Source organism: Cupressus sempervirens, chromosome 1 (genome assembly GCF_028749045.1).
Source record: "Cupressus sempervirens isolate cs-2001-9-10 chromosome 1, ASM2874904v1, whole genome shotgun sequence".
Taxonomy (NCBI): Eukaryota; Viridiplantae; Streptophyta; class Pinopsida; order Cupressales; family Cupressaceae; genus Cupressus; species Cupressus sempervirens.
The window spans coordinates 466233797-466251024 of NC_143118.1; the positions used below are offsets into that span (position 1 = coordinate 466233797).

At 35.2% G+C, this 17228-nt stretch overlaps 1 protein-coding gene across 1 annotated transcript in view; it reads left to right on the forward strand.

Annotated features, from left to right (window-relative positions):
- The window catches only part of LOC149578316 (uncharacterized protein At5g02240-like), a 79772-nt gene extending 67399 nt beyond the window's left edge, over nt 1-12373 (forward strand). The window contains exons 6-7 of the mRNA XM_089828229.1: nt 11602-11725; nt 11856-12373. Of these exons, the coding sequence (XP_089684355.1) occupies nt 11602-11725; nt 11856-11975 (244 nt within the window). The 3' untranslated portion in view covers nt 11976-12373. The remainder of the gene's footprint in view (nt 1-11601; nt 11726-11855) is intronic.
- The last annotated feature ends 4855 nt before the right edge of the window (nt 12374-17228 follow it).

Below are 17228 nucleotides of genomic sequence, written 5' to 3' on the forward strand. Positions count from 1 at the left end.
TTTCGACATGATGATGTTGTCTGGGAAGCACATTGCTTTCTCTCAACAAAACCTATTAAAAGGCAACAAACTTACTACCAAGATAATGAGCTTCAGGCCGTATTGGATAAGCATGACATGGTCTTCGCTAACATTCCACCTAGCATACCTCCACTCCAAAGCTTTGAGCATATTATTGAGCTAGAGGTTGGTGCCAAGCCCGTCATCACCACACTATACTGTCATCCTAAGAAATTAAGAATGAGATTGAAATGACAATCTAGGAGGTTCTTGACAAGGGATGGATTTCGACCTAGTTCTAGCCCTTTCATGGTAAAGAAGAAGAATGAAACCCTATGGATGTGTGTGGACTACCCTGCGTTGAGGCTGTGTTTTCACAACCCCTACCATGTGGTCCATAAGGTGTGCGAAGTTGCCTACAAATTGGCGCTATATGAAGGAAGTCAAATCTACAATATATTCCATGTATCTTGCTTGGAGACGGTTGTGGGACAACACATCACTGTGTCAAAGGATCTGTCGTCCATTGATGAAGAAGGAAAAATTGTTTTGGAACCAGCCGAGATCATTGACACTCGAGAGAGGAAGCTAAGGACATGAATTGTTAAGGAGTTTATTTTATGTTGGAAAGTTTTGTCGATGGAAGATGCCACCTAGGACAGTGAACAGAGTTTAGAACACACTAGTTTGCGACTGCTTGAGAACTAGCAATTTTTGGGATTGGAGGAGTGTAAAGTTCCTATTGACACAAAAGTTTGCACCCTTGCCTGAGGAACTACTTCTCAGGCGACCTTGTGTAACATGGAAATAGCCTCCAAGTGTGGGACTTGCGCTCTGAGGCTGAATCTCCGGAGAAGGCCGGCTTCCTTACTATCAGGGTGCACCTAAACTACTTGAGAGGAAAAGGGAGAAGGAATGCAGAAAGGGAAATGCGGTGATGTACCAAGATAGAACAATAGTTACAACCCTGCATGTAACTTCACACATCAATGAAAGCACCCAAATACACTAGTCTTGACTCTATTCTATCTCCAAGGATCCACATGCAGGTTTGGAATTGGTTGAAGTGCTGAAAGGAAAGGAACTTCACTATATAGCAACCACTAATAGACTTAACACAACACATAGATCTAAGAAAATAGAAAGGAAACATTCACTACAAGGCAAATACATGCACTAGTAAACAGAATGGCAAGAATAGGTAAGAAAATGAGAAGTTTCATTAATGGAAGGCAAAAAATGCAGAGCATAATGCTGCTGCAAAATACAAATGGAGAAGAACAGAGAAGAACCTGGAAAAAATATTTACAATTGTCTTTTAAAGAGTTCAAGCATAACTCAAGTCTAACTTGAAGTTCAAACCCAACCAAAGTGGAGTTGAGTTGCAAAGAAGCCATAAATGAATATCAGAGTAAAATCTGATCTTGAAATCAACTTGCTGTAGTGACGTGATAGGAAGGGCAAAACAAATGCACCCAATTGTAAGAAATCAAATCCCATGAGATTTGATCATTGCAATCATTAATGAGGCACGAAGATGCAAGGATGTCGTGCAAACAAGACCAAAGAATGTCATTCAGCATTAAAGAACAGTCCTTGTAACGTGTCATGGCCACAACAAATAAATCCGTCCCACTGTCAAAAAATGCAGGATGGGATAACACGCAAGTTAACTCGCCGCGAAAAATTACAAAGTTGACCTGCATGGAATAAATCTGATCTGCCTAGAAAATGTATGAACCATTGATGTAGATCTTCATTTTGAAATAAACGGCCCAGATGTTGCAAAAATCTCCTCAACAAGTGAATAAAACCCAACTGTAGATGCACATCTTCATTCTCCAACGGACGGCTGTGTTGTACTCATAATATCCAATGATGCTCCAAAATCTTACGACCATCGTATCTTCACAAGAGCAAGGGAAGTGATGCAAAAATATGAGAACCATCCGATTAAAAGTAGCCCAACACAAGAAGGATCTACCACGTGGCATGAATTAGTTGGTCGACACATTTCTTGAATGTTCGATTGAAGAGGCAACAACGATTTTGCAATTTTGGGAAGAGTAGAGAAGTCATTCTCTGAAATGGCGAAAATGGTTAACATGAAATGTTAGCCCTAGTAGAAAATGCGCGTTAACTCGCAACTTGGCACATGGAGGAAAAACAAGCCAACTCGGCCAATGAACAAACTGAACTAACTCGGCTCATGAAGGGACCGAGCCGACTCGGCTAATGAAGAGACTGAGTTAACACAAGATGTTAACCCAACCAAAAAATGTGTTCACCCACATCAAAGAATCCAGCCCATTGAAGATCTCTCAGATCGGTTATCAATGATGGGTTGAATGGGAGGCAAAAATGGCCAACAGTTCCCATTATTGAATAAGATAAATAATAATATTTGTACTTAGGTGTCCCAATTGATTTATGTATATCTTGAGCCCATCTTTTTTTTTGGTCATAGTTGTTTGTTTTTGTGTTGGAACTTGTTTTGCGCCTTCAGAGTTCTTCAATGGGGTATTTATGATAGAAAGGTAGTTTCTCTTGCCACTTGATTTGTTATTTGCATTGTGAACTCCCAATTTGGACTTCTTCTCTGAGCACCATTTCAAAAGTGAAAGATCTTCCCTATTTGGCTTATGTAGTTTTTATAGCATTCATCCCTCACTCTACTCTTCTTTTATAACCACATTTTAGATTTGGCAAATCAGAAACAATATCTTTGCCTGAGGAATCTCAATTATGACATTAACTTGGCAACAATATATTTAGTGTCTTTTGCATGCAACAATCTTTAAGCACTATTTATTAATTTAGATTTCAAGAAATTGAAGGGACTATGGAATAGTTGGAGAAGTATGACTGAAGGAAAGTATAAATCACTCTACAAGAATCCTCTCAATCACTCCCTATGCTACATCCCTCAAAGGAATACATTGTGCAGCAACCAAAGGCAATCGGGTAAGGTCATACAACCATCACCCACTCAAAACATTTATTTCTGTTGTACACAAATAGATTGCCAAATAGGTTGCTCAACCAATTTGGGGTCTGTACGGTGAAGGCACTCCCAAACCATACAGTAGAAACCACACCCATCCCGTACAGTGCTCGATAGCAAGCCCATATAGTGTTCAACTAGCAATTTGTGTGATGTTCACCAAACCATATGTTGTCTAGTGCATAGATTGGACACCATATTTTCTCACTCGTACGTCCAGTCTATTTGGTGCTATCCACATCCCACACTTGTGAGTTGAAACACCAAATCGTACACCAATCTCAAGGGGAGAATAGAGGAAGTTTAGTTCTGGAGAGCGACGCCCTTATCAGGAACATTACATCAAAGCAAGTTCAAGTTCAAGACAAGACTCACACTATTGGACAGGAGCTAAGATCAAATGAAGATTGCTATCACAATCTTAGATAATGACATGAAGGATCCAATCACTTCAAGAAAGTCAAGATTTCAAGATATGAACAATTTCATGGACAATTCGAGGAGAAGATTTCCAAAATGATGAAGGATGAAAATATTAAGGGAAATTCATGAAGATGAAGTAGCCTGGGAATATGAGCCATCACAATCAATCAAAGATTGAATAATTTTGAGTATCAGGAGCTATTGCTAGAGATGCAAAGACTTCTCTATGATGATGGAGTGGAATCAAAACAAAGATGAAGAAAAACACTTTGAGAATTGTGTAAGTGGATGTGGCATCCACTCATCTTTAAGCAATCAAGAATTTCACGCCAATATGTCCAAGCACCTCCAACTTGACTCATTCACAAGTGGACATATGGAAGGCATTTAATGTATTACTACAATGAATTTTCTCATTGATTCATCCTTAAAAGGATATGTATTCAAAAGCAATGTGATTTTCTCACTTGATGACATGTAATGTTTGTAAGTAGTGATTGTAACTAACCCTAATTAGGGCTTCTTAAGAATTATCTTGGCTGTTGATTTCAAATCAATCTAGGCCCTTCATTGTAATTGAGAGGTCTATAAAAGGCTTGACCTTCTCATTTGTAAATTCATTAGAAGAATGGAGGATTAAGCAGCAATAGGAGGAGTAGACCATAAACTATTGCTAAGACTATGTTGAAGTTAATATACAATTTCCATTGAAGATATGGTGGTTAGTTGTGTATGAGTTTCTAAATTTTGCATGGTTTCTACTTCTCAAACTTTAGTTATACTTCATCGATTTTAATGGAGAAATGTGAAAATGTTTGATGAATTTGTCTATTCATATCATTTATAGTTTGTTGATTGCAAATTGCAGTGTATAGTTAGTCTGAACCTAACTTAAGCACAAGTTTGATTGTGGATGTTCATTTAGATTGCGCTAGTATTGGGTAATCAGATGAATGTTTACAATATGAAAATCTCCGTTGCCTATGGAGATTGCATCATGTTTTATGTAGTTGTTTCTACATGGTGAAACAAAGCCCGGTTTAAGGAATTCTAATATCCAAACATCATCTCTTATAATCATTGTTTGTAGAAAGTAGCTTAGACTCTCTAAAGCCTTTCCTTTTTGATCTTCCTTTGAAGTTCAAGCTGATTCAAGAATTCAAGTTCCAGATTCTTTGAGAGAAAATAATTGATAACGTCTAGGAACATTTATGTAACTCCTCTTGTCATTTACTAGAAATATCACATCATACAAATTGAGTTGTATCCAACATAAAGTTGCTAGTACAGATTGTAAACCTTGGGATTGCTTCATTTGACCACACATTTGTTGCATTGTTTCGAATTTGAAGTTTCCTTGTTCAAGAGAAGATATGACACTTAGTATTTCATTCTGTGTTGGAAAGAGTCACAAAACAATCATCAACGGGTTCTTACAATCTCTATCCAGTATAGTAGTATTAGCTTCATAAAATTTAAAAATTATCGATCGTATCCATGATAGCAAATGTAGACCACAGTGTAACATAACATCTATACTATCATAAGGAATTAGGATAAGAAAATTTCTGTTATGAGGAAGAGAAAAATGCTTTAACATCATAAATTGAAATAACTGCATTCCATTTCCTACGAACATGATTTGAGTATCATTGACCAACTAAAAGTAGTTACCAACTTCACATGAATCTGATTTCAACCAATTTACTTGTTAGTATAACAGTGAGAAGAAATTGATAAGGAATGAGACATTTACTGCCATATGAAAGGAAACTAACATAACAACGGTAAGAAATCTTATAGTTACAAGACTCAGACTGGCCTCAGAAGGTTGTTTTTTGACTCAGACTTGGACTCAGCATCTTGTCTTGACAAATTAAAAAACCCAAAAACTTCGAAGATTTTTAAGGATTTAAAACTTTTTGCATGCATCATTTATACATTAACATCAAACACGATAATTGAGATAAATAGAAGCTATTTTTCACACATAAGTTTATATTGCTCACGTAAGTATATATGTGAAATTCTGAAGAAAATAAGTTAAACTAAATAACACATTTGAATATAAATAGTGTCACTGTCAAATGTCTACAATATTCATGGAATATGAAATTCATGGAATGTAAAGTTCAAAACATATATCGATATAAAAGCTAGAGCCTAGAAGACTAAGGCTTAGAGTAGCCTATATTAGTGACCAGTCAATACCACTCAAAGTAGCCTATATTAGTGACCAGTCGATACCGCTCAAAGTAGCCTAGAAGACTAAGGCTCAGAGTAGCCTAATCCCTTATTTCTTCTCTTTCTTGTGTTTGAAAATGAAAGATTGTTTCTTTTGTGTTTGAGAGAAACCTAAAACCATAAAAGTCAAAGCAAAGGAATTAAAAAATGCTTTTTTTCACTCTATAATGCTCGTCTACCATGGCCAAGTCTTGGGCTTGGGATTTGGGGAGTCAACCCAGACTCGGTTTGGCTTGGCTGAGTCAGTGTCTAGAGGCCAAAAGACCCATTTTTCTTTACTTGACCCTGGACTTGCAAGGTCTTGTAACTATGAGAAATGTAATGAGAGAAATTAACTTCCGAATTAGATACATAGAACCTCAACTTTGTTGGTTTAATTTTGTTGTGCTCCCATAGCCTACAATGGCCATAGGGTAAAAGAGTATCATTAGGGGGGTTTTTACCACCCAACCATTGACCTTATGATTGTGACCTAACGGTCATCGCACAACTATGGAAGTGGCCTGGTTCTTCCCAAAGACATGTGAACATTGCTTCAATTTTCCTGCCATCCCAGACTTGGTGTATAACCCATAACTGTCATAGCCAGCCAACCTATAGGAACTCTTCTTCTACTAAGGTGACCTTCCTAGTGAGACATTTCCCTACTAGTTCTGGTGATTGACTGTTACTACTTATAGCATTGTACCACCTTGGTCAAGGTTTTAAAGTACCAACACAAATCCTTGTGCAATCAATGTCACCACCAAAATTGTTATGAGCCATATAGACCCATTATTTAGATATCCACATCCTGATGGCCTCATTGTTCTCAATGGATCACATTTTCTCAATCTTGACCATTACACATTTTCCCATTAACCATCTCTGTCTTAAAGATTCAAGCGAACACGTTTACAGTTGGTAATTTACTGACCCTAAGTTGCACTCAACCAAATTTCTTTACTCTTATACACTGAAATGCACAGAGGAAATCCTGCAGCAACCATAATGAATGTTGGTTCGACTTGATGGAAATAAATAAGCCCTTCTCTTGATTATGAGTGATTCGTCTTTCCCAGATTTATAGCTACAAAAGCATAAGTTCAAAAGGTTCAACCTTTGTTACAATTTAAACATGAATGCATTTTATTATAAATGATTTTTTCATTCCTTTCATAAACTGTAAGATGAATGCATAAATTAATCGTTCCTTTTCCTATCAGGATCTGTAAAACTTATTGCTATCAATTAATCTGTTTAATCATAACAGTAGAAAAGAATCCAAAGTTTCGGACGTCTTTCTTATATAACCGCAAGATATACATAGCATAGGATCACACGACCAATTATTCTATAGGAAGCCAGATAAAAAGAGTGGGATCAAATGATCCATTCTTATGTAACCAGAAAGGTATAATGCATAGGATTGAATGATCCATTCGAATAGAACCAGAAAAGTATACAGAACAAGATGGAATGGCCCCTTTGAAATACATAACAGATAAATGCTTAAGATCAAAAGATCCTTTCAATGATGTAGCCAAATAAAAATTTATGGTCAAGAAATGCTTGAAGGAATGAGATAGTTTCTTCTGCCACCTCACCTGAACTCCCACCAAAATCTCAACAGGAGCCCCCAAGGAGGAAAGATCAAGTTCGGTAAAAATATGCATCAAGCCCCTCATATTTGAACTTTAATTTAGTGCGCGTCTATGCAATTTAATGCACACCTGCATTATCAAGTAATGTCAAGTTTCATCTTGTGTAGTCAACAAGTTTCAATCACTGTGGATACATCTATCTTGTCATCTAGAGCACGGCATTATGCACGAACCCTCATGTGATTGTTTAGTTAATTTTATATGTTTAATTGTCATTGACATACACGTATACATGTAATTACATTTGTACTTATCATATAAGTTTACCTATATGGTACACATACACATAAATGTTTAGCCAAGTGAAAATAACATAAGAGATCACCATGGTTGCTCCTTAAGATTGATAAGCATAACTTTAATGTTAAGGCCAAAATTTCGATGTACACCAAAGGAGAAAGGTAACCATTTAGGCATCTAAGCTAACTCCCCTTTTGGACTTGGTGAGTAGTAAGAGTCAAGACAACTATGGTTCCAACTCGGATGGCATTCTCAACCTTCACCGTATGTTCACATTCCCCTACACTGATAAGACTCTTCCCCTATTCTCATTCTTGTGTGATGGACCTTCTCCTATAGCCGCTGACAAAGAAGGGCTAGATTCTATCATTATGACAATAATCGATTGGCATAATTAAAATTTAATCATTCATAATGAATTCCATCATAATTCTTCCCCAATATTCTTTATATGTAAATTAAATCATCATAGTAAAATATGAAACCAAATAACTTAAAGTCACATAAGTGTATAACATCACACTTCACATGTAATATTTATACTGTTATCTTAAAAAGGTTCACAAGGAAGGGATATAACACACGATCTTACATACTTGCACATAATATGTTAAGATCCCAATGTTAGGGGCATCTCTAGACCTAGAGCTAGACCTAGATCTAGACCCAGGCCTAAAGGGTTCATTTGCAACGACCCTGCTTATGTATCCCTTTCTAGGAATCAGAGGCTCTATAGTTTGCAGTTGCACACCTAATAATAAAGACTTCACCCCATCCTTTGAGATGAGATTTTGATCTCATTTTTAAGTAAACGAATTTTGGAGTGTAAGCTTCCAATTCAATCCAAATGCTATAGTACGATGGTTGATACATCAAATGTTAGTTCTACGTCAGTAGTCAGTGTCTAGCTCAAATGTACATCACATTACATGTAATGATTAGCTCATGCATAGAACATGGGTATACATTGTGACTAATTTATTGCATCCATCACATGGACTAATTGAAGGATTAAAACTTGATGTGATACCCTTTCTTTAATATTAGTCATACAAATTTATCTTTATAATGAACTCAGTTACATTTATTCATAAATTTTTAAAATGAGATTAAATGGAATAGTATCAATAATTGATACAATTAATTAAGTCTCTACAATGTATCAAATTATATAGGTTTATTGAATTATCAAGTGATTGATTATCTGGACCAAGTAATTTTACTGGATTCTACATCCCTCACGCTTTATTCATGGTTCACTTGAAAAGTAGTTAATTCAAACAAACTTGGGAATAATTTTCTTGTGTTTCCAAGTGGTACTTTCCTTATAGTATTGGTCTTATTGAACTTTGCACTAATCAGTTGTACTCCTACAAAGGCAGATTTGTTGATGCTTGGGAAATCCTTTAGGGGTTTGATTGCTACCATCCCAAGGTCTTCCTCCTGAAGGTGTCCGACTTTAGAACATGAGTTATATGAAGTACAAATGGGTCTAGAAGAGACATGAAACACATTATGGATCTTCCTGTTGTTTGTTGTAGGCTACTGGGTTGACTAGATTTAAGATTTTTGATGCTTGATGTGCCCAGCAGGTGTCCAAGTGACCAACCACCCAGCAAATAGTCCAAACTCCTACTCCAGCAATGGCGCTATACCTGATTTGACAGTTATGGTTTTGTCCCAACTGCCCAGCTTGAGAATTAACTCAAACACAGCGAATTCCCCTTTATGTTTTCTGGAAGCTCCTATGGTTGATGTATTTGGCTTCAGCCACTGTTATAGGCCCCATCACAGCCCTGATGAGCGCTCAGATCTTTTGTTGTGCTGGTAATTAATGCTCTGATTTGCAATGCACCACCTTGAATTGAGACTAACACTTGATAGATGAATCTGCCTTGTGTTGCATTGGCCTCCTACAGCTCTTGCCTTGATAATTTGGCAATAAATTCTGCTTAGCATTGTAAGTTGGACAAATTACAAAGGTAATTTCATAATAGAATCCAATGCCCTCCAATCGAGATTTCATCTCGTGTTTTCTTGCATATGTGTTTCAAACAGACCAAGTCGGCCTCCCCAAACTAATTCTAGCTGGCACATAAAACTAAATGAGTAGTTTGGCCATGCAAAAGTTATTATTTATTTATTAATTATTATCATTTATTTAATATAATAGTAATTTAATTAGTAATAATATTATCATGATAGTGCTCAACAAAGCTCCTATCAAACCTTCCCAGGCTCAGGAAATGTAGCAGATATGACAGTTGAGAATGTATTCTATGTGATAATGAAATCTGAAACAAACAATCAGAAAACAGAAAACGCTGGGTTTGCCAACACTCACAAACAATTATGATCCAATTAGGGGGATAACACTATTTTTTATGGCCCAAACAGTAAGTTATGGTCTATGGTTTGTAATTTAAAGCATGCTCTGGCTGCTTCTCTAAAGCCATCTCTTTGTAAAAACCCATCAATGAAACATTAAAAATGAATTTGGCAAGTACTGATAAATATTAAATGCCCATCAATAAAACATTAAAAATGAATTTGGCAAGTACTCCTCCCAACAAAATAATCTTTAGCTTGATCTCATATGGCGCCTTAAAAGTTGTTCAAAAATGAAATCTGATTGTAAGCTCCTTTTAACAGAAGTAGATTTTGGAGGAGCACTGCCATGAAATAAGAGGGTGGTCTACAATTATTGGAGTCTTCTTTGACCACTGGCTTTTTAGTCAGTTTTTATAATAACTCAGATAAGTACATCTCCTAAAAAGATGCTTTTGATTTGATAAATGCATACTCGATCATGATATAGCCTTCTAGCTGTTTATAACACAACTTTGGCCTGATTTATTAGTGATATGAATAGAATGGATAACACATATGAGGGGACCAAAGCACAACACTTTTATTAAAGATTTCATAAGTAGGAGCAGTCGAAGAATCCAAAACATCCTTAGAAAATCAACTTGGAGTATATAGTCAGTAGCTACTTTGCTGCTGGTAGAATTTTGGATGGCTTCTGATTTGACCAGGTTTAAACAAGAGAGAGAGGTAGGAAGATACTGACCATAAACAGCAGAAAGAATAAAAGTATGAGATTTTTAAGTTTAGGGCTCAACAGGAGGAGAGGGGTTTTCTTGCGTGGGAGGGCACACCATAAGGTCTTAGACTCATACGTTATAAATTTATATGTGAAGAGAGATCATAAGCATTATTTTATCTCATGTTTAAGTTATTGACAATCCTCCACTGTGTTGACTCTAAACAATAGGTTAGTCATGGTTTATGGTAGACTTAAATTACATTTGTGTCTGATTTTACATTCATCATCATATTCTTGGATAATTGGGTATGACTTCATTTGGGGGAGGGTGTCAAGAGTTCCCAAAGGATGAGGAACACATTTTTGTGATGGCACCTGGTAAGTAGTGAGAGGTAGGAGCAATCGATGAGATGACATAGCAAGCTGTAGTGTGAGAGAACTCATTGTGAAAAGTGTTGAAGAACAAGAAGTGAGAGGTAATATAGATGAAGCTAAAGCAAATTATGAATCAATGAGAAGTGGCTTATCAACATAAAAATTACAAACTCGAGGGGATCATTTTCATGTGTGTCACTGTTTGTGAAACAAGTGTACCTACCAGACTTGGGGAAAAGAGGGATTCCATTTTAAGAATTAACAACATGGGCCTTGAATATGAAAAACTTACTGCATACGATAACTTACTGATTTGATGTTATTGTTGAGTTCCATGGAACATGGTTTAGATGGCAAAGGAAGATTGCCTTTTTTATGTTGTTGCTTTATGGGTACATTGAGTCAGTTTTGCATCTACTTTATTCTTTTCAAAGGCAAATGTTGCCCAATGTTTTGTAAAGATTAAGTAGGCAAATACTGTTCAAAAATTATCAAGGCTGACAGATTGTGTGTCTTTTAACTTGATTCTCATGATGAGAGTCATGTTTGTGATAAGCTTATATATGTTTTATTTGAATTTATCCTTTTAACTGTTGGAATTTATTACATCATTCTTTTGTTAGGGCTGGTGGCTTGGTAGATAGAGAAGGTGGTCTGCGAGAGTTAGTAGTAGGAAAGGATGATGAATTACTTGCTACTGACACCAAATCAATACCTAGAGCTGATGTGGCAGAGGTCTGTGTACAGGTCTGTATCATGGTTCTCTTTCAAACCACACAGTACCTATTTTTGTCTGATGTATCATAAGTAGGTCCAATATTTACTCTGTCCAGTCTGTGGCTTTCTTAAGCTGAAATACCTGTGTTAACTGTTGCAGGCATTACTTTTTGAAGAGTCAAAGAACAAGGCATTTGATCTTGCATCAAAGCCAGAAGACGCAGGTTCACCAACAAGAGATTTCGGGGCTCTTTTCAGTCAAGTGTCTACCAAATTTTAATTCTCCTGGGGATAAATTTTCATGCTTACCATGAGATAAACTTTACATCTTTCCACGCTTAACTTGTGTGTATCAAATTAAATACGTGGAAATTTGCGAATCAAATTTATTTATGCATTAGTTTCAGGTAATGATGTTGTATGTGTTTCAGCTCACCTTTAAACTACCTCCTAGTTTGTACGATATTGAGTGAGTATCTGGCACATCCATGTATCATAGAGGGGTGTGTAACACATGCGTTCATAGTTTAAATAATACTTTCTATATTATGACTTACTAAATTTTTTGTAGCTCGCTACAGAAACACATCCATAAACTCATTGGTGGACCATTTGTTTGGTTCTTATTCTAAACTGTATTGAAACTTATCTAATGATATATAATTCGAGTTTGAACTATGAATTTCCTGTCATAATGTGGCCCAGAGCTGATTTATTACATTGACACAGATCGTGAGGTGCAACATGTATTGGATAAGTATTAAGGATTACTTTGCCTAGCCACCTTTTTCTTGGTCAACTGTAGCAGTGACTCATAATTCTTGCAACATAAATAGTTTTGGCTGTTATAGTGGACAGAAAATGGAGTAGCATTGAACAATGCCTTGTCCCGTGAGAAGGGTAAAGGCCTCATATAGACAACCTGCGGGACTGGAATTGTAACAGAGAAACCCTAACACAAGCAAAGACATCCATCAGGGTAGGTAGTAATTTGCACTAGTTTAAAAAAGTAGTATTCAACTTGCCATTCTAGATTGTAATATGTCAAACAGAAAGACAAGGATTGATATGAGTGTATTTAACTCAGGTTATTTTGTTGATACAGAAGCTTAGATTAATTACTATCCCTAGGCACGTATATATTTCTGTAATGACATGCTTATTCTTTTAACAACTTCCATGCACTTTTTTTAATTTATTAATTTGAGGGAGTGGCCCCTCTTCCTCTTTCGAGTGCTCCAACCCTCAATGAACACAGGGTTCACATCTGTGAGCATGTTGACCAAACATGGGCATGATGCCTGCAAGCAAGCTGATCCAATTGGGGTTTGAACCTGGGTATCTATTTAAGACAGCATCCCTATACTATTGCACTCTGCTATGAACAAATTGCATTTATTTATTATAATCCAACTTTGATATTCCCTTGATATGTTTCATGATCTAGTACTTGGTTGCATTCACTCAAGTTCAGCCTTCACACAACAGAGCATATTGTCAACTGAAATGTTGACCCTGAATTTTTTATTTGTTTTTGAGAAAATAAGATGGAGATGCTTGAATTTACCTTGATTCCTTCTTGAATGCTTGATTGGATTGACTTTCTTGGATGTGGTAGACTATCTTATCCCAAAATGAGGGAGGTAGCATTGTATTTATACCTCTTATCAAAATAACCTCTATATAGGAATCAATCTTGAAATTGAATTGAAATTGCATAAAGAAAAAGCATGATGTCGGTAGCAGAGCTTGAGAAGATGTTATACCTTCACAAGTGTCGATTTTCTCATGAAGATGTCATTATCTAAGCTAGTCTATCACATCCAAGAAAGTCATTCCAATCAAGCATTCAAGATATCATTCCTGCGATTATCTCTCAATACATAGAAATGTCTCACTTAGAGACATATAATAGAAAAGGTGATCCCTTGACTCATTTGAAAACATTTCAAAACTTGTGTAGTGACTTCTATATTAGTTGTAGGCTCATGGCTAAATTATTTTTTAGGACTTTCAGAGACAAGATCTTAGTATTATTATTATTTTGTCTCATTTTATTGATTCATCTCAAAAATCTGTTAATGCTTTCATTCAATATTTTCAAAATGATATTGGTCATCACATTTCCTTAAATGATTTGATTTGATTTATTGTAAACAATGTGTAAAGGAAAAAGTGACTGATTTTATTGGTAGATTCAAACATTTGCATACTCAATTTTTTTTAATCTAGTCCCTTATATAGATGTTGAACATATTTTTATTTCTTCAAAAAACATTAAAGATATTTCTTTGAGTTTTCTTCTTTTACCCAATTGTGCAATACTTCATAATTATCGACTTCATGTAAGCTAGTTTGAGTCATCCTCTTCAATGACTGCAATTGATAAGAGTGATGCCTCTCAACAATCATTCCAAAAGTTCCGAAAATCCAACAAAGGTTTCATCAAGATCAACTACTATTACAACAATGTTGATGCACAAGTTGCAATTGAAACATTTGTTGTGGCTCCTTTGTCATCCATGTTTAAACCATTTTGTACTTTTACACCTCTTCTTGAATCTTTGCATAATGTTATGTTGAAGTTGATTAATGCTAATGCTTTGAAACTTCCTCCCATCAAACCGATTAAACCATCCAAACCATTGCCATCTTCTTATTATCTTAAAGTTGTTTGTTAATATCATTGTCAACCTAACCATGATATTGAGAAGTGTTTCTCTTTGAAAACTATTATTCGAGACCTTATCGATAGAAATATCATCATTATTGAAAGTGTGAATGATGTAGGAAACACATCTTCTCTACATCCTAATCAAAATCTATAAATCTATGCCAAACCTTTGCCTTTCCATTCTACCACTACCATCGAGCCCACCACATTGCATGTTTCCATCAATCTTATTATCCCTCATGAACCTACTACCACTAGTATTGATAATACGTGGGATATGTCTAATAGTGTTAATCTAATTAATCAATCTCAACCTAAACCTAAACCTGAGTTTGCATTATATTTGATCCTAAGGAGGCTATTAAGGAACCCAACAGTCCTCTTTATATTTTTGCGAAGACTAATTATAGGTTCTTTTGAGTGCTTATTGATCCTATTTGTATGGTGAATGCTATATTTGAGGAACATCTTTACACAATTTCATTAAAACTCCTATGTCAAATCAGATGTGATGATTGAGACTTTCAAAGGTTTTTCTTATCCTGCCTATGATTTCACCACTTTTCCCATTGAAGTTTGTAATAAACATTTACATGTTGCCTTTGTTGTCATCCTAACTTATGATAAATTCTAAGTGAGACTTGGCATTCCTTGACTCACCCATATGAAAGCTTACCCCCCTTAACCAAAAGTGTATGAAATTTCTCCAAAATGAAAAAAATCATTCCAATTAACCATAGTTTGCAAGTTGTACCATGCTAAACCATTACAACCTCACCACAATTGTCTCTTATGATCCTATCACAAAGTCAAAGCCCAAAATACTTTTGAATTAAGTATTCTTAAGGATGCCCCATTTCCCTTTCTTTAACCTAGACTTTTTCCTACACCCCCTATTCTTCCTACATGTACTTACACTCCACCTCTTATATTTTTATAAGCACTATATATCCTCTATCTCTCAACGTAGCAAGATTCCTTTCATTCCTTCCACTCAGGAAGAAAATGAGTTACTATTGATAAATTCTAAACTTTCTTAAATATCAAACAAAACTGAATGCCATTGTTGTCCTTGTGGTTGTGACAGATGCGCTAAGGCTTGTGAGCTAGCTTCCCAAACCATATTCTCACTTAAAACACCTCACAATGCTTTGATTGAGTTTGATTAACTCATGCATCCCCTAAGAGAGAAAGATAATCTAGAGAAAATTAAATTGTCTAAACATGATTGATTGTTCTTTTCATATTAAAATCTAATTGGTATTAATTTAGATGATGATAACAATGTTAATGATACAAATGATTTTGATTGTTACAGTTGAATGATGTTTATGACATTATTGAAATAAATCATGAATTATTTGCAAATATTTACAAATATTATCCCTAGCTCATTCTGATAAAGAAAATGGTCCTTGTTTGGAACTTGCAATAGCTTTATTTGTTGTGCTTGATGTTGCACCTTTTGTGTGTTACCCACCTTCCCTATGCAATGATAACTAAAATGGTGGAGCAGACGATACCTTGGACAAACTCCTCTTGTGTGGTGGTGTAGACTAGAGAACATTGGAACGTCAAAAGTTTGTATGAAAAGGTCAATCACAAAACCCTAAAACATCATGTTCTCTAAATTTCCAACCACCCATTTGCAACTATTGAAATAAAGTGCATAAAATATGCAAATTAAACCAAAAACATGTAATATCCCCTTTGGTAATGGAATGGCTAATTGAAAATGAAATAATCAATAATAATAAATAAGTCAATTTAATAAATATAGATATATATGTATATCATAATTAGATGTTATGTTTATCAATATTATATATAAAATAATATTATTTCATTATTGATAAGGTAAGTGCACAAAGATGGTGTACAAAAAGGGGTTATAACTGGACACAAATTTTCAAAAATTGGGTCAACCTGAACTTGCATGAGATGTTTGAGGGTCATCCACTCAAAATGACAAGATGTGTAAAACATATAAATTGTAATACACTTAATCTACTTTCTATAACTCCTAGAGTTTTTTCCAAAATGGATAAGATTAGGCAAGTCAAAGCTTTTGCACATGAAAAATAGTTCTTGATTTTGCAAAAAAAATGTAACATAGTGTTAGTGAACAGATTGTCTTTTCCTACTAAAACAAAAATCCAATCTATGCCCAAGGCTGAAAAATTCAATAAAGTTCACAACAATTGGATAAACGTTGTATTATTCGTTTCCCTTTGAATTTTTACAGGTACAACTCCCATTACAAATGATCTATCAATGAATTTTAAAGAATCAAAATTAAATCAATGCACACTTTTTCCATAAAGTGCTGAAGGGACACTCATGTACTCATGAGTACTGAGGTAATGAATTGCATATTCAGAAAATCAATAAATGGAAAACTCATAGTCTTTCTACAAGCAAGCAAGATTTAATTATGAATTTAAACTTTGCAATAGCTCCAACCAAACTTAAGGAATGATAAATATAAATGAACAACAAAGAAATAGTTGCAGATATCATTCATAATTAATCATCAAAGCCCACAAAGTAACCATGATTGATTTCACTTTAAACACCAAGTTTTAAAGCACAACAAAATATGATATATATATATATATATATATATATATATATATATATATATATATATATATAAAGACTTCTCCAAGCACAAAGTCATTAAGAGAGGATCTTCATATATATTACTATGTGTCTATTGCTATTTCCATAATCAAAATAGTACTAACTTTATCAAGTATTCTTAGGCTACTGAAATTCTAACCCTGTTCTAGCTTAATGCTCCAACATTTATAGTTTTTACGAACTCAAAAAGGCCTCCATTAAAGCCCAACCTTTTGG